The 22869-nt window shown below is 38.0% G+C and overlaps 1 protein-coding gene across 7 annotated transcripts in view; it reads left to right on the forward strand.

Moving 5' to 3' along the window:
* Positions 1–22869, forward strand: part of Cpeb1 (cytoplasmic polyadenylation element binding protein 1) — a 97678-nt gene that overhangs the window by 9240 nt on the left and 65569 nt on the right. For all 7 annotated transcript variants that reach the window (XM_085683076.2, XM_085683075.2, XM_087901537.1 and 4 more), the window contains exon 2: positions 11300–11468. Coding sequence is in view for 3 of the 7 variants with exons in the window: in XM_087901534.1 (XP_087757660.1) it covers positions 11300–11468 (169 nt within the window). In the remaining 4 variants the exon portion in view is untranslated. The remainder of the gene's footprint in view (positions 1–11299; positions 11469–22869) is intronic.

A 22869-nucleotide genomic window follows, 5' to 3' on the forward strand; every position in this document is an offset into this window, starting at 1 on the left:
GAATTGAAAAGTTACCAGTAAAAAGCTCCTTTCTCAACGTATGGCAAAGGCCACTCTGAGAATAAAGTCCCTGCTTGCAGGGAGTCAGTAATCTAATAGGAACATGAGTATGTAAACAAGTAATCTGCTATATTGTAAGTAAAAGTAAATATATACAAAATATAATGTGGGTTAGTAGGCATGTAAAAAAGGCTTTGCCAAAACAGGCCTAGAGAGGAATGATACTATGTTTAAAAGGAATGATGTGGTCATCTGAACAGCATGGAATAGAACCTGACTTTTAGGGAATTAGTACAATATCACTAAACTTTTAATTCAAAGGTGTACTATAAAGGAATATACAAGAGAAACGAGCATCTGACTATAAAAAGGTATGCATAGAAATAGTTAACAGCAAGGCATGGCAGCAGCTCAGCAGGTAGAAGCACTTGATATTGACCAAGATTACTTAAGTTTGATCCCTGAGACCCACATGGTAGAGGGAGAGAATCAGCTCCTAAGAGTTGTCCTCTGGCCCTTATACATGTGTATGCACTCATGCACACATGGAGGGGGGGGGGATAAGTGATTTTTTTCCACCATTTTTTAAGGGTTTCTCTGGGTAGCTTTGGAACCTGTCCTGGAACTCACTTTGTAGACCAGGCTGGCCTTGAGCTCACAGAGATCTGCCTGCCTCTGCCTCCCGAGTGCTGAGATTAAAGGCATAAACCACCACCACCTGGCAAGTGTGATATTTTTAAAAGAATAGTCACAGAATTTTAGTGAATATTAAAATCTGAAGGACAAGAAGACAATGGTTAACAACCAACATCCATTGGTGGGATGATTACCATGCTTGCTCAGGTGAGACTTTCCTAGTGCCGACAGCTAAGGTTTATTATAGTCAGAAGATACAGAGAAGAACCTTGGAAGCAGAAGACAACAGTAATACCTACTGCTTGAAATCTTTGCCACATGTCCATAAATAGTATTACAAATAAGTTGTAATTAACCACATCTGTTAAAATGAAGAAATTTCATACTGACTGGTATACACCTATAATTATAGCTACTTGGGAAGTCGAGGCAGGTCAGCTTGGACACTTTAGACTCCCCCTCAAGAATTTGATAAAAGGATACTTAAGTAGCTCAGTAGTAAACTCAAGTCACAAAGCTTTAGGTTTAGTCCCAGTACTGAACTAATAATGAATAAGCCAGATCACCTATGTGTGGGGGTGTACGCCTTAAATCCCATCACTCCAAAGGCAGAAGCAGGTGGGTCTTTGAGTTCTAGGCCATCCTGGTCTACATAGCAGGCCAGAGGAGGCTATGTAGCCTGTCTCAAAAGAACAACAATAATAAAATTTAAAAAGTCAGACCCCAGAGAGTAGCATTACCTGTTACATGACTCCATTTATAAGAAGTCCAAAAGTAGACAAAACTGGACTAGAATATAGCTTAGTTGGTAGGGTGCTTGCCTGTCATGCATAAGGTGTCCTGGATTTGATTCCTAGCACCACATAATACAGAGAGTAGTGCTTAATGCCTATAATCCCAGCGCTTGGGTGGTACAGGCAGAAAAATCAGGATTTCAGGTTTCCTCTACTACATAGCCAGCTTGAGACCAGCTTGGGATGCTTGAGATTCTGACTAAAAAATCACAAGTAAATATGTGACCAAGCCAGATTGGTGACAACAGAAATGAGCTCTAGGCCATTGAAAAACCTTGTCTCAACAAAAAGGAAGATTGACCACTGGCTTCCACACGTGCAAGCACACTCAGAACACTAAGTCCTTGGGGGATGGGCTGAAGCATAAAAATGGGGTGAGAATGGGAAAGAGAACAGAACAATTTACAATATAGAAGTCTTTATTTTTTTAAAAAATCTACCAAGTAGAAGTATTTTTTTAAGATAATTTATTTATATTTTATGTGCATTGGTGTTTTGCCTGCTTGTTATGTCTGTGTGAGGGTGTCAGGTCCCCTGAAACTGAAGTTACAGTTTTTACCTACCTTGTGGGTGCTGGGAATTTAACCTGAATCCTCTGGAAGAATGGTTGGTGCTCTTAACTGCTGAACCATCTCTCCATCTCCAGTAGAAGTGTTTTTATTTTCATATGTTGTACCCAGATTTATTCAAATACATGGGCATTTATTAAGTTACATGCTTAATTCTCATTCCCTTTGCAGGGTGTGTGCTAGCTTTCAATTAAAATACTTTTAAAAAAAGAAATCTAAGTTGGTTTCTAAGATGAAGGAATTTTTCATGCTGTGTTTAAGGAACTTGGTCTTTTTGACAGAAATTCTCAGTGCTAAATATATGAACTCCCAAAGTCAAATATGTTTCATAAATTTAAAATACCATGGACTTTTACTTTTTCTTTCTTTTGAGACAGAATCTTATAGCCAAGTTGCTTTGGACTTACTGTGTAGTCCAGGTTGTCTTCAAACTTGTGACCCCCTGCCTCAGCCTCTCAAGTGCTGGGCTTATAGAAGTGTGCCACCACTCTTGGTCCCATCAGTTGCTTTTAAACTGCATTGGTGTTTGCACTGATGATGCATAATTGGTAGGGGTAAATATCGCCACAGGGACCTTAGTAGGAATTATGGCAGTGCCAGTAAAATTGTGGCATCTATCATTGAATTATTCATACAACACCAACAACCCAGTTTTACATAAAAATGTCCCTGAGGAAGCAATAAAAAAAATCAAGCTTGCTAAATCTTGAGTATGTACTGTGACAGATGGGAAGCTAGTGGAGAACACTGCTGCTTCAGATCCAGGTAGAGTGGTTACCACCGCATTTCTGTGATTTTTATTTCAAGAAAAATACATCTCCTGCTTGAAAGAACACTGACAAACTATGGTTGTTCAACTTACGGTATTTGTTAGACAGATTTTTTTTAAAGTGAACAAAATGTGCCAGTCTCTTTGTTAGAAAAATAAAGAGACAGTGTGTGTTTGTTGCCAATGGTGAAATTTGAGCTCAGAAAAAATTAGAGTTTTGAAAAACAATTATTTCATACAGTATATAATATACTTAAAAGACTCCTGATGAGAGTTGTGATACTGTCAAAAGAAATGTGTTAACCCTTAGACTGTATGCAGAACTCAGTGAACTTATATTTATCACATAATTGGCATAAGGTATTATAAAGTCATATGTGGGTTAGAAAACAAGTCCATCCAAAATATGACTTCCAGGCTTTAACAGCATCAGAAGGACACATCCATATGCTCTCGGTTGTCAGGCTGCAGTTAATCTCTAAGGAGGTAATGCTTGTAAGGTTTGAAGTATCAAAAACAATAGTCAAAATTATCTGAAAGTATCTTATTTCCAGGAACTAATCTGAAACTGAATTTTCTTGTTATGATTCAAAACAATACATGTCAGGAGGTTAAATAAAATGTAGCCAACTTCTATTAAATTAGTGTAAAAGCTGGAGGCAGATCTGGAGCTATGGCTCAGCAGTTAAGAGCACTTGCTGCTTTTGTAGAAGACTTGGGTTTAGTTCTCAGGACCTACAGGGTTGCTAACAACTGTAACTCCAATTCCAGGAGTACTTTACAATGTTAATTTTAAAAAGTTGTTTCCCCCAAATTGACACAGTTTCACTGCAGCAGTGGCATTAAAAGGTTTTGCTGAGAAAATGCCAACAGGTCTGTCTGCATCTAAGTTCTTGAGATTCATCCTTAGAAATGTTAGGGGTATAATGAGTTCTGAGACTGAAATATTTAAAAACTGTAGTCCTATATGAGAGGTTTCCTTATTTGTTTTTCATAGGAACATATAGGCAGAAAGAAAATATCCTGAAAGGTTCAAGAATTGCCCACTGAATTTGAGTACAGTGAACCTAAGCAAAAAAATCACCTCCCATAGGTTTATATATTTGAATGCTTAGTCAACGGAATAGCACTATTTGAGAAGAATTAGGAGATGTGGTTTTATTGGAGAAAGTGTCACTGGGGGTGGACTTCGAGGTTTCAAAAGCCCATGCCAGATCCATTCTCTGCTTGAGGATCAGAATGTAAATCTCAGCTACTGCCCCTTCACCATGACGATGATCTACTAAACCTCTGAAACTGTAAGCAAGCCTCCAATTAAATGATTTATTTTATAAAGAGTTACTTTAGTCATGGTGTCTCTTCCCATCAATAGAATAGTGACTAAGACGCTGACATGACGTGTTGGGAAGGAGAATGGCACCTGATGCTTAACTTCAAGGATGAACAAGGGTGTGGGAGTTAGAAGTCGTAGATTTCTCTATAGAGTAGCTAGAGACCTGGATGACTACCAGAGGGGGAGTGTGGGGCTAAGGAACAGTCTAAACATTGAAGAGAGGTGAACCCATTTACAGAAAAGACAAACATGTAACAGGAATAACTATCAGAGAGGTCCCAAGGGTGTGAGGAAAGGTGGGTGTCAAAACTGCTCTTGGATAGAACATACAATTTCTTTGTATCAAAAGAAAGACAGTAATAGGACTTACGCCAAATCAGGGCTTGAATAGCACCTAGATGACCAGCTGTCTAGAACCTTCAGTATCTTTTGACAATAGTTTTACACTGTCATAGCTAAATTGAAAATCTTGGCCAAAGTCACCCAGTTAATAGAGCACTAACATTAAAATTGAGATTTCAGACTTCAGATTTCTTTTCCCTTCTTTCTACATCAGGCATCTTGAGAAACACTGGAGAGGAGATAGAAACCCGGTTAGGAAACAGTTCTGACATATTCTGGTGCATACTTGGAGTTCAGTTTATACAGAACTCTGAGTAGTCGTCCTGAGTAGATTGTCAGTAGCCATGAGCTTTTACAGAAGACAGTGAATATTTGGGTATTTATAAAACATAAGAAATTAGTTCTTTTTAAGACAGATCTTACTAGTATAGCTGAGGATGGCCTTGAACTAATCCTACCCAGTCTCCTGGTGGTGAAGCTGTTAGATTGTCAAAAATTCAGTCAGATGTTTGACAGTGAGTAATGTGGTGATTTAAAACTAGCATAGAAATGTAGCTAGATTTGCATTCTTTACAAAGATTTACAAGGAGAACCTGTTCGTAATTTGTCAACCCCAAATGATATTATTCTTTGTGTGGCTATTTATATAAGAGCTGCTTAAACTAGTAGTAAAAAGTATATTTAAAATCTTGGACTATAAATGTTCAGCTGTATACTTAGTGTAAGTCTAAGGCAAATTGCCAAGGTACATTCGGTATAATGTTCTTGGGATGCATCTATGTAGATTATTTTCTGTTACTTGGACTCATTTATTTTTAGTTTTTGGAGACAAGGTTTCTCTGTGTAGCCTTCGCTTCGCTGCCTTAGAAATTGTTCTGTAGACCAGACTGGCCTCTAACTCATAGAGATCCACCTGCCTCTGCCTCCTGAGTGCTGGGATTAAACGTGTGCATCTCTACTGCCAAACTTGACTTAATATTTTTTAAAAGGCCTGAATGTTCAAGACTTAACTAAGGTGATCCAATTAAATGGAAAATGTCTTGTTCTCAGGGAAAATTTTTAGTATAAACACAATTTTTAGAAGTTTCTCTAAATTTTAATCATGGACTCCAGCTTTAAAGCTCTCATTTGATCTCCTTCTAATGAAAGAAAGAGACGGTCTGGAGGTGAGGGGAGAGGGTGGGAAGCTGTAAACAAGGGTATATTGTGATAAGAAAGGAATCAGTGTTTTACAGAAAAAGAAAAACCACTCAAGCATACATCATTACTAAGGTTTTTTTTATATCCGTGTTTAACTTTAGTCCTATATCTGTACATTTTAGCTTTCATTATGTTTTAAAGCATTAAAATCTATTTGAACAAGTGAAAAAATAAAAGCATCATGATTCTTAGATATTCCCAATGCTATTAAATATAAAAATGTTAATACATGTTAATATTCTCTTTGGTAATTTTGTTATAAGTCCATGTATATTTATTTATGTGGGATATTGTTAAGTATGGACATAGTAGATACAAGTAATATAAGTAAAATATAGTAAATATAAGCAAAACATTAGCACAGTATTCAGTGCTGCTGTGGTTTGTTGTCCTTGTCTGCCTGTATATGAATACATGCTTGTAATGATGTATGCTAGGTAGACATACTAATTATTATAGTTTTCATAGTGATAAGACATGCATGCAATTCCTAACTACAATGCACTTTTGTAAAATATTTAAAATAATTGAAGATTTTAAGCAGACATGAATTTCATTGAATTTTAACAGTTTCATTAAGAGCATAGTTTAATCGCGCATAAAGTCATGTTGCTTGTGGTACAATGTCACTGTAGAAGTCCTTCAAACAACATAAAAGTTCCTGGAAATCATTTTATATTTCAGTAGTTAGGGATTTTCATTCAAATGTAGCATAAATACTATTATAAAACTTGATTATTTGACAAAATTCTAGGATATATTTTACTCTGATAACCCCAGAATAGTTGGAAATATCATCATGAGTAAAAATTCAAATTTAAAAATAGAATTATTCTGAGTGTCCAAAATGTTTACTCTTAGAAAACAAATGAACAAGGGGTAATGTTTTCCTGAAAACTAAAGACAAAGTCCATAGGGGCCCGGGAGGTGGTGGCACACAGCTTTAATCCCAGCACTCGGGAAGCAGAGACAAACGGATCTCTGTGAGTTCTAGGCCAAACTGGTCTACAGAGCTAGTTCCAGTAGTTCCAGGGCAGCCAGGACTGTTACACAGAGAAGCCCTGTCTTGAAAACAGGACAACAACAACAACAACAAAAAACCCACAAGTTTGTAGAGGACTAACAGTAATTCTCTTGAAGGTATCACTAGTGTAGTTCTGTTGTTGAGTAAAAGCAGGCTGAATAAAAACTAGAGATGGTGATTGAGTGTCAGTCAGCAGGGTTTTGACCTGAGGGATGGTCGCCACTTGCTCGGCCTAGAACATATACTCTCTGAAGGCAAGGCCAGGGTTTTCCAATAAAGCAGTTCTCGATTTTTTTTCTACCATATACACAATGCAGTGATTTTATTTTTGAGCAAATGGGTGGATTTACGTTTTTAACCCAGGTAGAATGGTAAATGTCTATAATCTCAGCACTTGGGATATAAAGAAGAGGATCATGAGTTCTAGGCCACCCTGAATTATAAGATCCTGTTTCAAACACACTTTAGACAAGTCATAATTGGTAGTTTGAAACCATAGGTGTAAAAATCAAACAAAAGGAAAAAACCTACCTCGTTTATGCTAAAATAAATAAATGTTTGTTGATGAAGGTAGCTTGAATAATACATTGGAAGCATACATGTAATAGGGATGTCATTACATACATGGATTTAGACATCTGCAAAAGTAAATTATTTACTGAGAATTCTAGCCATTTAATTTGTAATTCTATAATATAAACTCTACCACTCACTTTTTTTATACCTTAGGGGTAACTTAGGCTCACAGTCACAGACGGTGATAGATTTGGTGTTTATAACTCAGAGCCTATGACTTTGTCTTTTTTTTTAACATAAGGATTGACATTTTAGGGAAGGAATATTTCATTGTGCAAAAAGAAAAATGAATTTTTTTGTAGCCTGAACTTCTGGAGGTATAGTCTAGGCTCAGAACTGCAGGAAAACATTGTTCAACCCTTAGAATATCAGTTGTTACCCCTTGAGGATTGAGGCCTGATCTAAAATAGTTTGTGTTAGTAGATTCTTCATGCGGCAATCTCATAACATGTAGGTAGGCAGCACTAGTTTTATCCTGAGGCCAATTCTTTGCTGTATCATCAGTTTTAAATTTTTAAAAAAATTAGCATTTTTCTCTTTCAAGTATTGCCACGTAAACCTGTTGACCCTTGAGTTTAATAGTAGTTTAGCCTAAATTTTTGATTCATGTAAAAGCTTAATTTTGTGTATATAATAAAAGACTTAAAAGACAAAAAGCTCACTGATTATCTCATTTCTTGACCAAATATGCCAAAACAGAAGTCATCAGGCAGTAGAAGATTAACTAAGAAAAATTCTTATTACAGTAAAACATTGTTCTGAATTCAGAACTACATGTTGCTAAAAGTTAAGATAAACCAGTGGTTCTCAACCTTTCTAATGCTGTGACCCTTCAATATATAGTTCCTTATGTTGTGGTTACCCCCAACCATAGAGTTATTTAATTGTTATTTCATAACTGTTTTGTTACTCTTGTGAATTGTAGTGTAATACCTGATTTGCAACCACAAAGGGATCGTGACCCACAGGCTGAGAACCACTGAGTCAGACTCTATAAAGTCAATGCTATTTAACAATGGGAGTAGATAGTTTCAGTTTTGAAAATGAGAAATATACATTCTTTTAATTGGTGCTTTAAAAGCATCAGTCTATTTTATGTTAGATTAAAGTTTTAGATAGTGAAGATATCATACAAACACAACTATTTTAACAAAGCTTCAGAAATCAAATGATTAGGAATGGATACCCAGGCAGAGAAGGTCCTGGGGTCATCAAATAAATAGTTGCCTTAGCTTTTTCTTTTTCTTTTTGATTTTTCAAGATGGAGTTCCTAGACTGTCCTGGAACTCGCTCTGTAGACCAGGCTGGCCTCTTAGTCACAAAGATCCTCCTGCCTCTGCCTCCCAAGTGCTGAGATTAAAGATATGCACAACCACCACACAACAGTTGCCTTAGTTTTTAAATACATTTTTTCCCTCACTTAATGAGCACATGGATCCTTTCTTCAGTGATCCCTGTAGTTGCCTCTGACTCATGGTGTAATTATATTAGTACTGATAGCATTAATTTGCTCAGCACATAATTAGGTGCCAGGCACTGTGTTAAGTACTACCTGTGTATGAATTCACACTCCACATGCCACAGTATTACACTTTCATGTGTAGTGTGCGCATAAGGAAAGTAATAGGCTATTAGGAGTATAGATTGAACACCTTGACTATTTTTATTCTAATTTCACAGTCACCTTAAAAAAAGACCTGTGATTTGTATACATAAGGAAGGTGGCATGCCGAATGACAATGGGCCAGTTCAGGACTATGATGCATCTTCCTAATGGTATTAGGAGTGAGACAAAGTGGCTGGACAGATTCTTTAGTTTTTTTTCAAGCTACTTGAAATAATAAGCATTTTAGACCTTTCTCCTGAGAAAGGACTTTCAGAAGGAAATTTCAGAAGGATTCCCAAGTCTGCATGTGTCCCCTAGACTATTGTCATACTTGTCTCATTGGTCCTGATCTCTCCTGCAATTGCTGTCAGTCTGTTAAGACTTACAGCTATCATTTTCTTGCCTTCAGAAGTGGCCAAGATCCTGAGATTCTATTTATAGCCCTTGCATTATAGTAAACAAAAATTAGGGTTTTTTTAATTGTTATAGGGTGCTTAATTTTTTTTTTAGTAACTACTGATGTAGAAGACACACTCTGAACTCCTTAACCTGGTTTTATGAAGCTTTTTCAGTTCCTCTCTTTGGTACCTAACACTCTGCCGTACTTAGAACACTTTTTATAATGTCTTCCTGTTTTCTGTGTTATTGTTTAGACCTCTTCCTTTATCCAGCTTCCCAATACATTGTGGATTAGAGAGCAGAATATGTTCCCAGCATGCTGTAGCTTGTGTTGTTTGTTTATAACACGACCAGATCTTAGTTCGTTGTCCAGACTTTGAAATTGAATCTTTGTCTCACTTGTTGACCCTTGAGGTGTTGCCTATATAGAGAGGACAACTAATTAATGTTTATTAGTGAATGAATGAAGTATATAGCCTTACAATATGCAAATTGTAAATGCATGTCTTTATGAAGTTATAAAGTGAAGTTGAGTATCATCCTACTTAGAAATGTACAATTCTGAAAAGAGTGGTGTGACTCGGTAGGGCTTGGTAAACAGCCTTGCAGAATTGAGTTTTCTGGTGGCCTTTGAAAGCTGCAGAGGATATCTGTTTTCAAAAGCTTAAAGCTGAAGTAGGATATGAAATTATCCATTCAATACTATTCTACAGTTTTTAAACTATAAATAAATTTTGTCTTTCTCGTGATCACCTTTTTAATAGGCTTTTTAAAAATTTAAATAGGATTTTTAATAGGCTAGACAAAGTAACACCATGCTGTTCTGTTCTGTTTTGATGAGAGAAGCTGGTAACTGTGTGCTGGTTTTCCTTACTTGTTCTGATTTCTGTTTTTTCTTCCCGAGTTATTTGGGAATAATTGCCCTCCTTAAACTGATCTTCCTTAGAATGTTAATTCTGTTTACTGGCTGTGGAGTCACATACTTATAATCCTATCTTTTGGGAAGCTGAAACAGAGGATAGCTTTGGGTGTCCTCCACTCCCCAGCTGCAGGATATATTCAATTCTGGGCTGGCATTTCTCAGACAAAAGTTCAAGATCAGGGTAAGGGTGTAATTTCAAGGAGTTCCGAGTCATCCTATGTGAAAATCTTTCTTGAAAAAAAGAAAAAGTTCAGTCTGTCAACCACTGTGTCATTACTTAAAACATGGCCTTGAGTGTAGAAAATGAGGAACTGAAAGGTGAAGAATGATTCCAGGAAGGTAGCTGCCCTTGATACTAGTAAATGTGATACTGAACATTTTCTAGAGAACACCAGAGTAGTGCTCATTCATGAGTCTAGATCTAAGAGTATTGTTTTTTCCAGCGATGCCTTATGTGGCTTTTCCTGCTCTTTACGCAGGTTTATGTGTGCTTCCAATGACTGTCTTACCTTTGGGTGCTTCTTGTTTTGTTTTTGATGCTTGCCACAGATGCGCCAGGCACCATGCTTTATACAAGTCATCCAAAAGTTGGTAGCTCATCTTTGCCCATTTCACACGGGGAAGCTGAGACACAGGTGACCTGATATGTTTAGGGTTTTTCCAGAGGTGAAAGGTTATTTACAAGAGCATGGAGACACCACTGATAAAAATGTTTCTCTCTCTCCCTTAATATGTCATCTTTTTTGTGACTAGCTTCTTTGACATTTTCAAAGTTTACCATGTCTCAGTACATTTATTTAAGTCAAACAATATTCCATTGTGTGGATGTACTGAAGATTTCAACCAAGTCTGTCTAGCTCTGAAGTATGTTATTGCTTACATGTCATGTTAATTATTGTGTGTGTACTGCTGAATTAAGAGGTTCTTGAGGAAACACCTTTATGCTTTAGCTGGTACAGTGTTCTGAGTTCTCTGTTCATAATAAGTATTCAGTGCTTTGATATGTAGGCAATAAACTGAAGTTCTTGTTACATTTTTAAATTCATGGTATTGTTTAAAATAACAGAGTCAAGTCTGTTTATCATTCTTTATGAGTACAGAAAACCTAAGCATGTTTTCTCATGTCTAGGAAGAAGAAACAGGAAGGATAAAAGATTGCTGGGACAACCAGGAAGTTCCTGCATTGTCTACATGTAGCAATGCTAATATTTTTCGAAGGATAAATGCCATTTTGGATGATTCACTGGACTTCAGTAAAGTCTGCACAACACCCATAAATCGAGGAATTCATAATCGAGGTAATTGAGATTTGAAAAATGGGCACTAGGCTAGTCCGAAACTACTGCTAAGTAGTGTGTTCTAAAAGTCTTCATTGAGAGGCCTATTAAGAATACATTGAGTGTCTGGCAGTACTCACCCCATTTCATGATTCACATTATGGATTGGTCCCTTTTGTATGTTGAGACTGCCTGTGATTAGAATAAAGATAATCTGTTTTGTGTAATGTACAGGAAGTGTTGAATTAGAAAGACTGAAAGCCATATTTATTTGTGGAGTGGGGGTGGTGCAGACACATAATTCCAGCTCTTAGGATGTGGAGACAAGGAGAAATAAAAGTTTGGGGACTACCTGGACTACATAGTAATTCAAGGTCAGCATGAGGTAACTAGCAAGACCTGTCTCAGAAATACAAAACACAACCACCAAGTGTTAGTCTGAGTTTGAGTCCCAGGACCACAAAAGAGTATAATGTGAGTCATATTATTAAAGACTTGGAGTGCTATTTAAATTGTGGAGCTGGAGACTTGTCTCAGTTGTTAAGAATAGTTGCTGCTCTTGCAGAGGATCTGGATTTGGTTCCTAGCACCAACATCAGGATGCTCACAACACCTGTAACTGCAGTTCCAGGGAATTTGACATCCTATCTGGTCCCTCAGGGCACCAGGCAACACACATGGTGCATGTACATATATTTAAGCACTCACGTATATACATAAAAATAAACCCTTAAAAAAGTTAGAGTTGAAATAAATTTAATATTTAGTTCAGCATACATAAACTAATGTTTTGCCAACATACAACCAGTATAAAAATGGCCTAGTAAGCTGTGTTTCTACTCCATCACTCTCTGTTCTATTCCTCTGAGCATAGGGTCTTTTCTTTCACCAAACCTAGAACTCATTGTTTTTGGTGTCCTCACCCCCAGCTTCCTGATAGACTGGTATAGCTAACAGTACCCAACAATCCTGTTTCCACCATTCCCTAGTACTAACATTACAGGCACATATGGCCACCTATAGCTTCTTGTGTGGATAATAAGGATCTGAACTCAGGTTCTTACGCCTGTGCAGCAATCCTCCTTACCCACCAAACCATCTCCCCAGCTCGGTTCTCTCTTATTAGTACTGACTTGAGAATGAAGTGAATTTATCATAGTTGATTAGTTACATTGAAAAACCACATGTAACTTGTACTAACTGTATTGCATGGTGCAGGTCAACAGACATGAAATTTTCCCATGTAGGAGACTGCTGATCAGTACGGGAGGGGCAGCTTCTGAAGATAACTCTTGTCAGGAAAGTGTGAATGCCTTAACAGCATTTCATAGTCTTTTGTAGGAGTTTCAACATGTCTTAAGAATGTTGATGAAATGTTTAAGTCATTTTAGAAGAAAGAATACATTTTTGTAACAGGTCTGTCTTTGGACCTCCAGATCCTGAATAATAACACAGAGAGTTTTTATTAATTATGAAAGCTTGGCCTTAGCTTAGACTTTTTCCCAAGTAGCTCTTAAAACTTAAATTAGCCCATGTATATTAATCTATGTTCTGCCACATGACTAACAAGTGACTAACTTCTTCTCAGTACCATACATACTCTATTTCTGGCTGGTGAACCTCCTTGCCTCAGATTCTTTTCCAGAGTTACTATCTCTTCCCAGAAGTCCATCCTTAGCCTCTCCTGCCTGGCTCTTTATTAAACCAGTCAGAAGATGCTTTAAGCAGGTGAGGTAAAACAGTTATGTTGTTTAAGTAGGAAAACTGGTACAAATGAAGATGAACATACTAAGTGAATTAATCCAGTCTCAGCAAGACATATCTTTTATTTCATACATAGACCCTAGATTCTTGTATAGGTACATAAAAGTAATGTGTGCATATATGACATGAAAGTAGAAGCAAAACTGCCCAGGAGAATAAAAGAACAATTTTTTTCTTTGTTACTCTGGTCTTTCTGAGTTTGCAGATAACACTGGGAGGGGGAGCCAGCTTTCAGACCTCTCGGAAGTGATATATCTGGGTCATGTGGTAAATCTATTTTTTGTTTGTTTGTTTTTGAGGGACCTCTATACTGATTTTCATAGTGGCTCAATTATATTCTCACCAGCAATGTATAAGGAGTTAACCTTTTGTCTACATCCTAGTTAGCATTTGTTGTTGGTTTTATTTTATTTTAAAATATATGTGTGTGTACATTATCGGGTACAAATATTCATAGAAGCCAGAGGTGTTGGATTCCCTTTAGCTGAAGTTTCAAGGTAGTTGTGAGCTGCCAGATGTGGGTGCTGGGAAACAAACTCTGATCCTTAGTAAGAACAGTAAGAACTTTTGACCTAAGAGCCGTCTTAAAGCCCTGTTTGTTTTCTTTCCTTCCCTTCCCTCTGCTTCCCCTTCCCTGTTTCTCCCTCCCTCCTTCCCTCTCTCCTTCCTTCCCATCCTTCCTCTGTCCATATGTCTGTCTTTTTCTTTCTTTTGTCTCTTGGAGTTGGAGACAGGGTCTCAGATATACGTCCTTGGCTGGCCTGGAATTTTCTACATAGACTTCAGACTCAAGAGATCTGCCTACCTCTGCCTCCTGAGTGCTGGGGTTAATGCACCACTACCTCTGGTCCCATTTGTTTTCTGACTGTGGTGGGATGGATCATAAAGATAGTTTTAATTGCATTTCATGATAGCTAGTGAGCATGAGTATTTTTCATTTGTTTGATGAACATATGCTTTATTTTTTGAGAACTACAGTTCATTAACCTATTTTTTTTTTATTTGTTTGCTTTTTGAGACAAGGTTTCTCTGTGGCATAGCCCTGGCTGTTCTGAAACTCACTTTGTAGATCAGGCTGATCTAGAACTCAGAGATTCACCTGTCTCTGCCTCCTGAGTGCTGGGGTTAAAGGTATGTGCCACTATACCCAGCTTCATTAACCCATTTTTAAAATATTCTGTGTTTAGTTCTCTTATTTGTAGCTAGCAAAGATTTTTCTCCCACTCTGTAGAAACTTTGTAATTTTATGAGATCCCAGTTGTCAGTATTTTAAGCAACTGAACTCTTACTCAGAAGGCCTTGCCTATATCTTTATCAAGTAGTATTTTCTCTGCTTCCCACTATCAGTTTCAGAGTTTTGATTATTTTATTCAGGTCTTTGATCCATTTGGAATTGATTTTTATTCAAGGCAAGATACAGAGATCTAGTTTAATTCTTCCTACATATGGAGATCCAGTTTTCCCAGCATCATTTGTTCAACAGGCTGTCTTATTTTTGGTGTAGGTTTCTGGTGTCTGTTAAAAATCAGGTGGCTGTAGTTGTGATCATATATCTGGGTCCTCTGCTCTAGTCCATTGATCTGCACATCTGATTTTGTACAGTAAAATATTGTTTTGTTGCTACAGCTCAGTAGTATAACCTTAAATTGGCTATAGTGATGCTTCCAGGATTATTAATCTTGCTCAGGATTGCTTTAGCTATTTGTACTCTTCTGTGCTTTCATGTGAATTTTAAAATAGTTTTTTCCCTATTTCTGTTACAATAGCATTAGAATTTTGATGGAGATTGCATTGAATCTATAGAATGCTTAAGCAGAATAACCATTTTCACAACATTATTTCTTAAAATTCGTGAGCATCATTGTTTACCTTTATTCTTAGATTTGCAGCCAACCTGGAATCCAGTTTCATGTAAAGCTAGAGAGTTAAGATTCATTTTGTTTTGTATTGCTAGCCAGTTGACCCAGTATCATTTGTGGGGTGTGTGTGTGTGTGTGTGTGTGTGTGTGTTGCGGGAATCCTGTCTGTAGAGCTATACCTACAGTTCAGAAGAATATTCTGAAAGTGTTTTTCCAAGATTGGACTGACAATTTGCTTGAATACTCTCTAGGTAGAAATATATTGTTCTTGGGCCAATGAGATGGCTCTGCAGATAAGCAGTTTGCTGTCAAGCCTAATGTGTAAGTTTGGCCTCCTGTCTCCTAATCACCGCATGATCACCATGGCACATGTACAGCACACACATACACATAACAATAACAATTTTATTTAAGAATTTGTATGTAACGGTAGCTTGTCACCTCTGAAAACTTTCTTAGTCTTCTGCTTCTACCACTGTGTGATTTTGGGATGGAATAGGGTTTTTGATCTTTGTTTGTGGATATAGTCTCAAAATAGGGAAGAGAGGAAGAGGAACAGTTATGAAAAAAAGAATCCTCAGCTCCCCATTTCATAGTAAGCTTACACAAAATAATGGTACAGGCTCTGACACAGATGACCTGAAACAAATCCTAGCTTTGCTGCTTATCTGCTTTCACTATGGCCTATTCTGAATTGAAACCTTGGAACAGTAACAGTAGTACTCTTTTATAGGGGTTTGTAAAACGTGGGTGTTGGTTTTGAATGTGTTGGCATTTGGTCATTTTGGCTATTAAAACAGTGGCACTATTAACATTGTTGTACATAGATTCTGATGTACAAATTATCTAGGATGTACACTTTGGTGAAGAGTATTTAGGTATGGCAATCTATTAATGACACCAAAATTTCTTTGAGAGGTTGGACCAATTCTCATTCTCACCAGAAGGGTCCATCAGTGCTTGCTGCGTGATACCCTTATCTGTTGCTCTTTTTCAAATGACCATTTTCGAGGAGTGCAGTGATACCATATGTAGATTATTGTTGGCTTGCTGTTTGGTTTCGAGACAGGGTCTCATGTAGCCATAGCTGGCTTCAACTGATTTCTACCTCAGCTCCCAAAGTTCTGGGGTTATAGACATGCACCACCAACATAGCCACATATATGGTTTTAATTTTGTATCTTCCTGATTGCTGCTTGGGTTGAAAATCTTCAGATTTTTATTGACCGTTTCGTGCATGTTTGTGCGTGTCCTTGTGCATTCTGGCAAGCGTTCTGATTTATTCTACAGTGAATTTGTTAGATATATGCAGTTACTCTCCATTTTTTGGCTTATCTATTTCGCTGTCTAATCTTCACTTGGTGAACATAAGTTATTCATTTTAAGGTAATGCCAATGTATATATGTTTATAGTTAGCATTTTTGTTGCATAGCTAAACTTTCCCCTATTCAAAGACATAAATTTGTGTTACCTTTGGAAAACTTCGGTCTTTCTTTTTACTAATGATATGTTATTTAAATTTCTTAAGATTTACTTTTGGGAGGGTGTTGGGAGGAGGGGCTGAAATGGAAACTTTTATAATTTAATAAAAAAAAAGATTTACTTTTATGTGTATATGTGTTTTGTGATTATATGCCGCATGTGTATGTGAAGAGGACAAAAAAATTCCTAGAACTGGAGTTAACATGCAATTGTGAGCTGCTAGTATGAGTTATGGGAACCAAACTCTGGTCCTTTGCAAAAGCAAGGAGTGCTCTTAATCACTGAGCCATGTTTCCATACTCCCTGCATTTTTCTTATTTCTTAGTTGTTTGCTAGTATATAGGAAGATAAAGCTTTTTGTACATTGACACTATAGTCTGTAACTTTGCTAGGTTCGGTTATAGATGTTATTACGTACATGTTCAGAGCTTCTCTACACAATTGTGTTGTCTGAAGATTATGGTAATTTCGGTTCTTTTTATTCCCTTTTGTCATAACTTTTCCTCCTACTCCTTTGTAATCCAGGGTTAATTAGAAATGATAGCATAAGCATTTTTGTGTTTCTTTGTAGTCTTGGGTAGGAGTGATGGGGGTTGAGGGTTTGAACATTTTAACAGTAGGTATACTGGGGTTTGTGGATACTTTTTAAATGATTAAGGAAATTATTTTCAGTTTTCTCAATGTGTTTTTAGAGAAAAGTCATGAATGGTTTTTGTTTTCTTGCAGACAAGTGTCTTGCTTTGTATCCCAGGCAGGCTTGGAGCTGGCCCGGCAGCACAGGTGGACCTCAAGTTCACAGCATTTCTCTTGTCTCAGCCTCTTGAGGCTGGAATTATAGGTGTGAGCTACCATGCCCAGCTAAGGAATGGCATTTTAAATTACATTAGTTTTTTGTTTGTTATTTTACTTTTATGCTTACTCCTAGGGCTGGGAGTACATCTCATTGGTAGTGTGCTTGCCTAACATCCGAGCTCAATCTCCAGTCTTGAAGAAAACTGACTAGAGAGCAAATAGAAATTATCAATCAACATACATATTTTTACCTCTATGAATATGTGAGCATTTAGGAAAGAATGTCAAAGTAAAACTGAATCTTATCCCTTAAGCAAATTCAAATTCTTTATGATACAATTTATTTAGCATGTTGCTAAATTTGTTTTTTTGTACATGTTTTCCATAGGATTTCTGTGTTCACTTTAGAAACTGTCTTGCAGTTACCCTTAATGTATCCTGGATGTCAGTCATGTTAGCCCCTTGAAGCATATTAGAAACTTCCTTTTATTTCTTGTTCTAAGTTTGTATAAAAACTGTGATGTTAACTGCTCAAGTTTTGATGAAATTCACTGGTGAAGCCTTCTGAATATGGAGTGCTTTTTGTTTTCTAAGTTAAATTTTTAAAGTTACAATTGCATTTTTAAAATAGATACAGTATTCTAAGTTTTGGTAAGCTGTATTTTTTTTAGGAATGTCTCTATTTCATTTACATAGTCTATTGATACAAATTTTTATGTAATAGCTTCTTTTAATCTTTTGAATTATTAATATTCTTGATACTAGTAAATGTTTCCCTGACTTTTTGTCAGAATTTTAAAATAAGATCTCAACTTTGGTTTCCCCATTCTATTATGCAGTTATTGTGTGTGTTGCAAGGGATGCTGGAGTACAGATTAGTAGTAAAGTGTGCACAGCTCTGGCTTCACTTCCCAGCATGGGCCATGGGAGGGAGATCGTTGCTTTGAACATTATTGAGTTTCTCATCATTACTATTTTTATGCCTAATGTTTCCAATGCTTTCTTTGGACCTAGTACTTTTTATTTACTTTTGGTTTTTCGAGACAGGGTTTCTCTGTAGCTTTGGAGCCTGTCCTGAAACCAACTCTGTAGACCAGGCTGGCCTCGAACTTAACAGAGTCTGCCTACCTCTGCCTCCTGAGTGCTGGGATTAAAGGCTTGCGCCACTACCACCCAGCTTAGTACATTTTTAATATTTAAGAAAGTTTTTAAATTTTATTCCTCTCTCATGTAATACATCCTGCAGTTTCTGCCCCCTCCTGTCCTTCAGTCCCTCCCTCTACTTCCCCTCTCCCCTAGAGCCACTCCTCTTAAGTTTGCATTGAGAAAAGAGCAGGCCCTCCAGGGATGTCAACTGAACACAGCATAACAAGATACAGTAACTAAGTACAAACCCTCATAGTTGAGGCTGGATAAGACAATCCAGTAGAAGAAAAAGCATCTCAAGAGCATGCAAGTGAGTCAGAGACCCCCTCCACACACTCCTACTGTTAGGCGTCTCATAAGAACACCATACGCAACCATAATATATATGCAGAGGACCTCGTGCAGACTCAAACAGACTCCATGATCGCAGCTTTAGTATCTGTAATCCCCTGTGAGCTCTGCTTAGTTGATTCTGTGGGTCGTGTTCTTTTGGTGTCCTTGAACCCTCTGATTCCTACCATTTTTCCTCCCCCTCTTCTGAAGAATTTCCCTGAGCTCTGTCTAATGTTTGGCTGTGGGTCTCTGTATCTGCTTCCATCAGTTGCCAGATGAAGCCTCTCTCATAAAAGATTGGGCTATGCACCCATCTATGAGTATAACAGAATATCACTAAGAATCATTTTATTGACTTTTTTATTGTTGCTGATTGTATTTGGTTCTATTCTACGACTCTGAACTATCTATCCTCCAGTTCCTGACCACCCAGGCAGTGTTGGACATGGACTTCCCCTCATGGAATGGGGCTCTAGTTATACCAATCATTGGTTGACCACTCCCACAAATTCTGTGACAACATTGCCCCAGCACATCTTGCAGGCAGGATAGGTCAAAGGTTTTGTGATGAGGATGGTGTCCCAGTCCCACCACTGAAAGCCTTGACTGATTCCAAAAGATGTAAGGTTCAGGTTCTGTATCCCCATTACTAGGAATCTTCATATTTCTATCAAAATACTTTTAAAATTTAAATACAATATATTTGAGAATTGCATGCATGAATGTAGTATATTTGTGTCTATTCATTCCTTACTCCTTTTACTAACTACTTCCAGATCCACCCCTCAAAAAGGTTTTAGAGAGTAAGGGGTTTCATTTTGATATTTCTGTATATACATACGGTATACTTATATCTTATTCATCCCCTGTCGCTCTTTTTTCTCTTCACAATTCTAATAGTCTCCTGTGGTTTGAATGAGAAAAACCCCAATAAGCTCATAGATTTGAATGCTTTGAACAGCAGGGAGTGGAGCTATTTGAAAGTATTATGAGGTGTGGTCTTGCTGGAGGAAGTGTGTCGCTGGAGATGGGATTTGGGGTTTTTAAAAGTCCAATCTAGGCAAGGCCTAGTTGGCTCACTGCCTGTGAATTCAGATGTAGGACTCTATGCTACTTCTATAGAACCATGTCTGCCTGCATTCTGCCATGCTACCTACCCACCATGATGATGATGGAATAAACCTCTGAAACTGTAAGCCACCCCAATTAAATGCTTTCTTCTATAACAGTTGCCATGGTCATGGTGTCTCTTCACAACAATAGAACAGTGACCAAGACATGTCCCTTTTACTTTCATGCCCTCATTTTCTTCCCTGGATTTCACAGACAAAGCATGTGGTGCTTTGATTTCAGTTAATGTGATGAACCTAAACCTAATTCTATCCCATTTTCCTTCAAATAGCATTTTACTTTTTTAATGGTGAAATAAGACCCTATTGTGTATATTTACCACATTTTCTTTATCCATTTATCTATTCATGGGCACTTAATAATCTGGTTATGAACAGTGCAGCAAACAGACGTAAGTGCAGATCTCTCTATAATAAGCTAACTTTGGTTTGAGGTGGGGTGGGATTTGGAGTGGTATAGCTGGCTCACATTGAAAGTGTTTTGTTTTTTATTTTTCCTTTGTGGTTTTGTGTGTGTGTACCTGGTGCCTGCCTCCTTCCCTCCCTTGCTCTGTCTGTCTCTCTCTCTCTCTCTGTCTCTCTCTCTCTCTCTCTCTAAAATCGCACTTGGCAGCCCAGGCTTGCTACAACTCAAGATATTTTCAATGCTGGGAAGATACTTAGATACGGTTTTTAGTTTTGGAGTGTTTTTCATTTGTGGTGTTATGGGGAGCCCACCAAAGATGACCACTCAGACTTCCAATTTATAGCTAACTGGAAGTCTTTATTCCACCTGACTAGGACTACACTCAGGTATTCAATGGGGACCTAAATGTGAACCCAAGCATTTAGATCAAGAGACTTTTAAAGGTAAAACACATCCTGATATCTCACTTTGCAGCTGTAAGTTTCAGATTAACAGAAGCTAAGGTAAGTGGTTAGCTGGAAGGGAAGGTTTGAACAAACAGGAAGTTTAAAACAAAAAGTTTTGGGGCTGGAGAGATGGCTCAGAGGTTAAGAGTTAAGACTGCTCTTCCAGAGGTCCTGAGTTCAATTCCCAGCAACCACATGGTGGCTCACAACCATCTGTAATGAGATCTGATGCCCTCTTCTGGCCTGTAGGCATACATAGAGGCTGAATACTGTGTACATAAATAAATAAATAAATATCTTTAAAAAAAGTTTTTTGGGACATCTTGACCTAAGGTCCTAGAATAGAGTTGGGTAATTTTACACATTTTTCTCTATCAAGAAAATCAAATTCTAGTTAAACCTGGAATGACCTCATCAAGAATACAAGATGGAGGAAACTCTGCATTCTTTTTCCCTGTGACATTCATCACCAGTTCTATGGGCATGAGTCAAATAATTGACTTCTCCTGTTCTGGAGGGAGCACAGTTGGTCCTAAGGACCATTAGCTTAACTTAGTTTATCCTCTATTTGATGTAGTTTACCATGCAGTTGATACAGGATTTCACCATTAGCCTGATCAGAAAAAGAATCAACAGTTTGACTAGCACTAATAACAAGGTAGTCAGCCATGGGGATCAGGTAAACAGACTGATGCCAAGTATCTGATCTGTCTCCTTTTTCTTTTTTATATACATTTTTTATTGTTTTTATTGAGCTATACATTTTTCTTCACTCCCTCTCTTTCTCCTTTCTCCCCTTCTATCCTCTCCCATGACCCCCACACTCCCAATTTACTCAGGAGATCTTTTTTCACCTTCCTATGTAGACTCATGTATGTCTGTCTTATGTTTCTCTTCATTGTCTAGTTTCTCTGGGGTTCCTTCGTAACTATTGGCACAGTCTCTTCAGGTGGGATAGGCCTCCACCCATCCTGAGACAGAATCTGCAAACATACCAAATACTTATAGCCCAAAGCACTAGGCCAGATTTCAGTAAAGTCCATCTCCCAGTGCTCCCCAGGCCCATTTCCTGTTGTAGATTCTTTCTTTCCTCTTTGGGGTTTACCTGACCACAGGTGGCACATCTAAAAGAAGTGTCATTAATCAGATTTCCAAATTTGTAACATAATCTCTGAATCTGCAGTGTCTGTGGTCCCTAGGTGGGTGGCTTTGTGCAGATGGGTAACCAGTAACTTTTCCAGACTTGCAGGAAGGAAGGATGGATCTGCATCTGGCAGCATCCATCATCCTTTGTGGCCAGTCTTGTTTCTCTGTCATGGGGTACATTCCAGGCAGTCCATCCAGTAAACTGTGCTCTGGTAGGGTTACCAAAACTTGGAGAGAGCCCACTGGTTCTAAGACCACTTCCTGGGTTGCCACGTCAGCTTCTCTTTTGGTCTGGCTTCTGGGAATCACCCTTTTTGATGTGATTTGCAATGGATAATGGCCACCCTCTTTAGTAACCAGATAGCTTCCAAAATGGCCACCCTCTTTAGTAACCAGATAGCTTCCAAAAGGGCTGATCTCCATATTTTATTTCTTTTCCTGCTAAGGTTAGTAATCCACTTTCCCTGTATAGAGCCCCATGGACATAGGCCATGGTGAAAGCATATCGGCAATCACTGTCGTAGCCTTGTCTTCCCCCAGCTGAGTGCTTTAATCAAAGTTAAAACTCAGTTCCTAAAGTTGAAGATATCCCGCTTAAAGATTGTGCCCTTTTCGTGAGTCACTGCTGCTGCCCCTTCATACCTGATCCCATCTTGAATGAAACTGTGCTCATTTGATAATACCTCATCTAATGTCACCAATGGGATGTCATTCAGATTTACAGTGCCTAGTAAACTGAGTCAGGTCAGTCACCTCAAGACAGTCATTCATGTCAGGGACCCTCGGAGTCCTCATCTGGCAGGAGACTGGCAGGGTTGAGAGGGCTGATGTCTTTTGGAACCAAATGCAGGGTTAATCCAGGAGCAGGGCTTGGTATTAGATCACCCAGGAGTTAGATATCCATCTCTCAGGTGCTC

The sequence above is a fragment of the Myodes glareolus genome, chromosome 24 (genome assembly GCF_982192425.1).
Source record: "Myodes glareolus chromosome 24, mMyoGla1.1, whole genome shotgun sequence".
NCBI classification, from domain to species: Eukaryota; Metazoa; Chordata; class Mammalia; order Rodentia; family Cricetidae; genus Myodes; species Myodes glareolus.